Source organism: Amphiura filiformis, chromosome 17, assembly GCF_039555335.1.
Source record: "Amphiura filiformis chromosome 17, Afil_fr2py, whole genome shotgun sequence".
Taxonomy (NCBI): domain Eukaryota; kingdom Metazoa; phylum Echinodermata; class Ophiuroidea; order Amphilepidida; family Amphiuridae; genus Amphiura; species Amphiura filiformis.
In genome coordinates, this window is record NC_092644.1 from 35,513,790 (window position 1) to 35,522,296 (window position 8,507).

The 8,507-nt window shown below is 37.0% G+C and overlaps 1 protein-coding gene across 1 annotated transcript; it reads left to right on the top strand.

The window, feature by feature from the left end:
* LOC140138242 (histamine H3 receptor-like) lies at window positions 1-1,228 on the top strand. Its single transcript, XM_072160156.1, has 2 exons — window positions 1-323; window positions 361-1,228. The coding sequence occupies exons 1-2, from the start codon at window positions 1-3 to the stop codon at window positions 1,178-1,180; spliced, it is 1,143 nt and encodes a 380-aa protein (XP_072016257.1). The 3' UTR covers window positions 1,181-1,228.
* Window positions 1,229-8,507: the final 7,279 nt, after the last annotated feature.

An 8,507-nucleotide genomic window follows, 5' to 3' on the forward strand; every position in this document is an offset into this window, starting at 1 on the left:
ATGGCGTCGTCTTCTGTCACAGTAACAATGGAACCATCCGTCGATGACTACAATTCCTCATACTGGGAGCCATTCGAAGTAGAAGACATAAGCTGGATATCCATAGTATTGAGCGTAATTGTAATCATTACCATCGTAGGTAATATCTTCGTCATGATAGCTTTCGCACGAGATTCTAAAATTAGAAATACGGTGTCGAATTTGTTTATACTGAACCTCAGCATTGCCGATTGTATCGTTGGCTTGTCCGTTCTCCCTATCAACACTTCTTGGGTACTCCTTGGCTATTGGCCGTACGGTAAATTTTTTTCCAGATTTGGATTGTAATTGATTACACAACACCCTATCCCGGGCACCCTATATGTCTGTACTCATGATCACTTTGATCAGTTTGGATCGTTTTTGGTTGGTAACAAAAAAATTACGGTATCGCGATTTCCAAACAAGACGTCAAGTGAAGATCATGATAGCATGTTGCTGGATTTTTAGCTTCTCATTTTACGCCGTCGCGACATTCGCTTGGGAACCGATCGTGGGAGAATCTGTGATTGACTACTCGGATGATTGCGAGATAGAGTCCATCTACAATGCGCCATTCAATATCGCTCTCATGTTTATGGAATTCATCATACCCCTCATCATCATTTCTATTTTAAATTCAGTAGTATATATAAACATAAAGCGACGTTCCAAAGGTATGGTGAAGCCTCCTACAAACCCGTCCCCAAAACCACAACGATTCCCTGTCACGGAGAATTCCAATGGAAGCTTAACGAATGGAGACAATGGAAGCATTGGCGCTTCCACTATTTCTTTGTCAGTGTCCTCATCAGGCGCGAATCAATTATCACAGAAACCGAAGGTAAAAGACGATCATAAAAAGGAATACAATCGCCATCGTAAGGCAGCTATAACTCTTGCTATTATTGTAGGTGTGTTTTTAACCTGTTGGCTGCCATATTACGTGGTTACCATCTACACAGCTGCCATTTGTGACGATTGTGTCTCTGATAGACTTTGGGAGATTGTAAATTACATCTTGTGGTGTAACTCTACTATCAATCCGTTGTTGTATGCGGTTACGAACATTCATTACCGACGGAACTTTGCACGATTCTTGGGTATCCACAAGTGTGTGAAGCCGAAGTTTCTTACGGATACTGAGTCGAGTGTCATGTGAACGCGCCGCGTTAGCGGATAGTAATGTGTATGTTTGGTATTATAGACGAAACATCCGTAGATAGTTTTACTGTGTGATGTAAACTTAAAATTTTGTCAAGGCCACCAATGTGGCGGGCAATGTGGACACGCTTTGTATGTTGCAGCGCGCAGTGTGCAGTGGTGTGTATGTTTCGTATTGTTCATGTTTATCGCCAGCTAAGAGCTGGCTATCTAATTCGGAGATCGTCTTTGTTTGCTAAAGAGATTACGGGGTACTAGCATTGGTTTGAATTACTTAGCGGAACTTTTTATGGTGAAAATATATGTAAGACCTGTTAGTCGATTTGTAAGAAAAAGAAAGTATGTTTTGCCGTTTCAACGAATGAAAACGAGTGAGAATTTCAAAAGTTATGGTTAGAAGGAAATATGACATTAAAAGTTATATGCCAGGCCTATAATAGTTTCCACAGCATATCAACGAAAGAAAATGATAGTATCCTTGTTATCAGGCGTTCTTAGATTTACATTTGCAGACCTCCAATTTGGATTTGGAGATAGCACAGCATGAGATGTGAGTGTATTGATAACATGATTAAAACCTTTATGGACGTAAAAGTCAAAGTAAAAATATCCTATATCCTGTATCGTTTTATGGACAAAAATGACTCAAAATGTCATTTATGTCATTTTTGTCTTTTCATCGGGAAAAATTCGATGTGATTTCAGGGCCTATTTTTGATATGGGTATAATTTATATACATGTAGGCCTATTGAACAATATCAGTCTTTATACATTTTATAATGTATAAATTGCGAATTAATATAAAAATTAATCATGTGCATGTATAAGGCAAGTTGGACGGCAGTTTTTAGCCAATTAACTCAAAACTGCAGTGTATCTCTTTATATTAATAATGAGCTAAGAGTAGCCTAAAAGGCAGAAAAGACAAAAAGACAGAACAATTTGGAGTAATTAATTAAAGAGTTGACAGGAAGTTATAGGAGTTAATGTTTGGTTTGCTGTTTCTGTGTGCATGTTCTCATCATTGATGGTTTGGTGCAGACGGCGAATGGCATGATTGAGCCGGCAACTTGTGAAACCGCCCGGCCGTATGGCATTTTCCATATACTTGGTTAGTTTTGTGGGGTTCATTATCAAACCCCAACGGTTTTAGCTTGTATTTATATTATTTATTAACATATCATAGGCCTATTTGTTTGTGAAATTTCAAGCGTTTTAAATTGTCAAAATAATCCCATTCAATTACACGGTTGACGATGAAAATGCAATGCGACCACCACCTGGTTTGGTGGACTGTCATGAAACATGATGGATCATAAAAAAGAGTGATCCTAAAAATGCCTTCCATCCAAACTAATTACAAGACCTCTTCTGCATTGAAGCTGGCTTTCCCTTTTAAAGGGAATTTTTATGTTGTTTCATTGTGTTTTTTGAATACACATTACATGCTTGGATGGTCGTAGGTAGTTGCGACAAACAAATTTGTGAACAGTAAAGTAAAGCAAACTGAGATTCGAACATGTCATGATTGTAATGAATGTTAAGATCGAATTTTATTCTCGAGAGATGTTAACAGGAACAATGTAAGCGGATGGTTTTTTATTGTATTTATTTCTAAGCAAGAGCAGAATGCCATACATGTTTACCGCACACAAATGAATGAGAAATACTAATTATATGTGTCATATTATTTTAAATGAGAAAATTTAACACTTGATTGTTGATATAATTAGTATTTCTCATTCATTTGGATGAGGAGTTTCATAGAAATATGAACATTTCCAATTCTCATACTTTTGTCCAATCTCACCGCTTTGAAAGAATTTTCATTTTAAATTTCCACTAGTGATTGTGAACTCATGGTTGCCGTTCATTATGATCATGGTGATAGAGTTTATAATATCATTTTTCTTTCAATCATTTGCCTTAAAAATTTGTCGAAGCCCAATAAACATTGCAAATTAGTGGCAATATAGGTGGCTGTTCGTTACATGATATTGTCAATACATGTATCTCGGAATATATGTTGTATGCATTGTATAATTTACATATTTTATTATACAAATTTTTTGAAATCCATACATCCACATGATTAATTGAGTAATGTAAAAAGCAGAAATGACGACATATGTTTTGTTTAAATGAAATAACAAATGAATGCGTCAGCATTTTACTGCAATTTTGTGGTAACAAAATGTTTGGCTGTGGTATATTTGTATCTCAATCGTAGTGAACATATTATTATACGAATCATGCAATATGTGAGCTCATGAAAGCACGTCATTTAAAGATCAACTTATTATTATGTATCAAATGTGACTAAAAAAAATGCTTTAAATACGTGTACATGGTGTATGAAACATTACACATAATCAAATTACATATGAAGGTCGTATTCATCGGTACCTGAAGTTGGCGCGACATGTATCTCATTTTAAACCAACCAATAATCCTATTGTTGAAGAGGATAATAAGCTTCTACCTTAGATGTCTGTAGAATTATTAATAGCCCTGGTCTTTGTTTGCTTTGGCTAAATCCTGTTCAAGTGGTGGGTTACAAAGCAGTGTATTTTGTCTAAGTGTGTATAACCAACAATTAACATTGAGAGGATATTCCTGAACCTCGTTGACTAGGGAATGATTTGAAATGACCGCCAATTATGACTGTTTGATATTTATTACCAGCAATGTGGAAAAAGAGACACATGTAGAAACGAAAAAAGCTACCATTTTGTTGAAGGAGCAAAGTTCAACAAACCATAATCCCGTTTCTGGCTATCGTTTGAAGTCAAATGATATACCGTTTTAAAGCTTATAATATATATTTTCTAAACACGAAATAAAACGAGGAATTTACGGCTCATTCGTCGTGTACGGTCACATATTATACAATAAACGAAGAATGCATACAAGCGACAATAAAACAAACCAAAAGAGTGGGAGAAAGGAGACGGGATGAGATTGCCACCCGATGGAAATAAGGCTAAATCGGAATGGTTCCAAGTTCATCAAGTGTATAAAATTAATATGTAGTTTAAGTATAGGAATTAATACGCTTTTATTGTCATGGTTCCTTATTACATTAATTTGTAACTATCGATTGCATCTAGTGCACTATACATTAAGTGAAACACTAAGTTATAGATAACACGCAATATCTAAAACTAAACATTTTGTAATCACTATCACTCTCATTAAAATACTACATCATAAAACAAAATAAAGATTTATACGTTGTATGTTATCCATTCTTCTGTGCTTGTTTTATATAAGTTAATTTTAAGATACTTTTATTTTATTCCAGTTGCATCCAACTTCAAAAGGCTTAAAGTAATGATATGACTTCCATACACTAGGAGACAACAATCTGTTATCGGTTGAAAAAGCCGTGAAAATCTGTGATCCAACACAGATTTTTCACGGATTTTTCAACCAGTCACAGATTTTCACAGAAAAAAATTCTCCTAGTGATATGTCTAAGCAATATTAGCAACCCCTTCTTATTACCCTTTATAGTACAGCTGCTAAGCTGAATCATTGCACACTTTGTGATAAAAGCATGGGAGTGTATAGTTTGTGCTATCTACGACTTATTGTTGCTGAGTTATTCAACAAAAATCTCATTTTGGGGTAAAAACGGGACATTTGGGTTGTATAGGAGTAAAAATTTCAACTTGCTCCAATTTGTTCAGTGGCAAATTGTTCCTTAAACTGACAGGAATCATAAAAAGAATAGTTTTGCCTATCTACCTGTGTTAACCTACTGTATATTTTAGATGACAAGTACTACACCGTTTCTTGCTTCTTATGTAAAGACAAACGATTTATCACCAATTTCGCCAAAATTGACGCAAGTTGGAAATTTTGTGATCAAACGAATAATTTGGTGTATCTGTCGACAAGATTGGAGTATTTTCAATTTTTTTTACACCTGTTTGACCCTTCATGACCTCAAGTGGTCACTGGTTGTCAAATTCAAAATGCCTCCACATCTTGATAAACTTTGGACCATGTACTTCATGTGTGAAAACTCTCATGCTTTTATCACAAAGTGCACAATTGTAGCAAATTTGGGACCTTAGCAACTAAACTATTAAAGCCATATTGTAACCGTTGCTGAGGAGGACGCCCTCAATATTTTTCCAAGATGATTATAAATCAAGACTTGAGTTGCTGTAGTTTCGTCAAAATCCGAGATTATTTTGAATAAAGCGCATGAACCGCCATTTACTTATTGCGATGGAAATATTAGTCGAAACCGCACTCGATGTTCATAACAAAGTACGTGTATTGCGGGACGGTCATACACATATCAAAGGACCGTGGAGTAGCATGACCGAAGGAGTGACACATATTGACGCTGGTAGTAAATTCCAATTTCTTTGCTTTACCTCAATTGTTCGGCTCAAAATTAAATCTGATTCTAAAGGCAAGCTGTGGCTGCTGCTTATGTCCAATCCGTTGCTTCTACATCGTGGCATTGGTTAATTCCATGTTGTGTGTTTCACTTGTTCCTAACCAATTTCAGTGGAAGAAGTCGACAATCTTTTAGTGGTCTTCCCCGTAATACTTTTTGTACCACGACAGCCTATTGCAGTCTAGCTCTTGTATAGTCTTTGTAGTTTAGCAATTAGCTTTTTTTACCGGAGATTAATGTCGACAACACGAAACCTAACCGAACATATCCCGAGAAGATAGGACTGAAACTCAGCACTGTGACCCAAGCCCAACATGGTGCCCTTTTCAGAGCGGGACAGTTGCCGTCGAAGGTGCTGCGATACTGCAATTGAACGTCGATGGTTTCATCACCAATGCTAAACTAGCCATCATTGATTCCATTTAGGTGTAAGTTGGGATATGTGTAGACCCTCCCTCGGATCCATTGATAACGACTAAATGTAGAATATATCACATTAAAAATCAACCCAATACATGGACCCTCCGAATCTGTAGGCAACTTGCCTTCCATTTCCCAGTACTTTGTGGGAGTTCACTTTTACCGATCCTGGGTCACGCGCCCGGGTCACGCGATGTTTCTATATACTACGTCCGAGTTCTCACTGCATTAATGTTTGAATTCCCGGCTAATTGAATTATGTCATCATTTATCGGCACTTAATTCATTCGTTGGTTAACATGCGTAACATCGCGTGACCTTGTTCGTTTCACGCGATTATCAGAAAGAGCAGACGGACACCGCTGAAGGAATTTGCTGAATAGTAAAGCAGATCACTTCCGTCAACACGTGGCAGGACTCCGTAATAAATTAATGGCGCGCAGTGCACACATCCATCGCCTAGAAGGAACAGGATGGCGAGGAAGTCAGAATGTAAGTAGCGACACTGTCCGGGAGGGGGAGCACATTGACCCCATTTTTCAACTCCTCTCACCTAATGACCCCTTTGTCTTTTACTGAACTCACTCTCACCCAAAAACTCCCTTTTTTGTTTTCCTGTCACCAAAAGACCCCCTTTTTTCGAACCTTTTGAAAATGTTGTATCAACTTTTATTTTGACCCACAATTTTCCCAGTCTCACTGAATGGTCCCTTGTTTTGGTAAGATTTCCCCGGTCTACCGGAAAGACCCCTTTTTTTTTTTTTTTACGCTGAAAAAAAAAACCCTTTTTTGGCGTCTATACTCTCACTGAAATAGTTTCGAACTGCTGTCCGCACATCACCGGACGCGTAATTTTTTTCTGCAACTATAACGGGACGCAAAATTTTATTAAATCCTAACCCTAACCCTAACCCTAACACTAACACTAACACTTACCCTAACCCTAACACTTACACTTACCCTAACCCTAACCCTTTCCTATGTGTTCCTATGGGTTATGCGTCCCGTTGCAGAAAAAAAAAAGCTCCCCGGACACTGTCACTAGCCCGTCAAACCTTAAAGCAAAACCGTATCCTCCATAGGTCATCAACCCGAGAGAGCCTTGCCTAATATCCACATGTTTGCTCCCTTGGGTATCAGGAACTTTATTTCATCTATCCTACACATTGGACCACTAAGAAGTGGCTTGAAGAATGGCTCACAGCGACAACCCATTTACACGGGTACTCATACATAGTCGTACCAACTCAAGGCCAAAATCACATTTTACCCGAACTCACACGAATGCACAACACAAATACCCTGTTTGATTAAGCTAACAAAATCTAAGTCTTTAATTGAAAACAAAGTATGCTTGGTACATATAACAACAATGACTGATTATTGACACGTTAATTAGCATTTCTCATTCATTTGGATGAGGATTTTCATAGAAATATGAAAATGTTAAATTCTCATACTTTTGTCCAAATCTCACTGCTTTGAAAGAATTTTCATTTTAAATTTCCACTAGTGATTGGGAACTCATGATTACCATTCATTATGATCATGGTGATAGAGTTTGTAATATCATCTTTCTTGCAATCATTTGCCTTAAAAATTTGTCGAAGCCCCTTAAACATTTCAAATTTGTGCTATAGGTGGCTGTTCGTTACATGATATTGTCAATACATGTATCTCGGAATTATTGTTTGCATTAAATAATTTACATATTTTATTACACATTTATTTTTAAAATCCATACATCCACATGATTAATTGAGTAATGTAAAAAGCAGAAATGACGACATATGTTTTGTTTAAATGAAATAACAAATGAATGCGTCAGCATTTTACTGCAATTTTGTGGTAACAAAATGTTTGGCTGTGGTATTTTTGTATCTCATTCGTAGTGAACATATTATTTTACGAATCATGCAATTTGTGAGGTCATAAAAGCTCGTCATTTAAAGTGTAGGCTTCGAAATTATTTATAGATAAGGCGCCTTATCCCTAGATAAGGGATGTAAACCCAAGATAAGGCAGTTTAAACCCCATATAAGGGCGAAAATGACACACTTATGCTTCTGCTCTCATTCAAAAATCACATTTACGCTCTACCAAATGGGGGCTATCTTGGATTTCTGGGCAAAAATTATGTTATAACATCAAATTAATGTCAGATTCGGATTTCTTGGGGTCGACTTACCGGAAAAAGTGTCTTTGTACATGATTTTAGGTACTCTGGTTCAAAACTTATTTTTTCAAGATGGCGCCGGCGGCCACCATCTTGGATTTCTGGGTAAAAATGAGGCCGTAATATCAAAGTAATGTCAAATTTGAAATCCTTGTGGTCGACTTATCCAAAAAAGTGTCTTTGTACACGATTTTAGGTCCTCTGCTTCAAAACTAAATTTGTCAAGATGGTGCTGGCCACCATCTTGGATTTCTGGGTGAAAATGATGCCGTAATGTCAAACTAATGTCAGAATCGGAATCCTTGTACTCG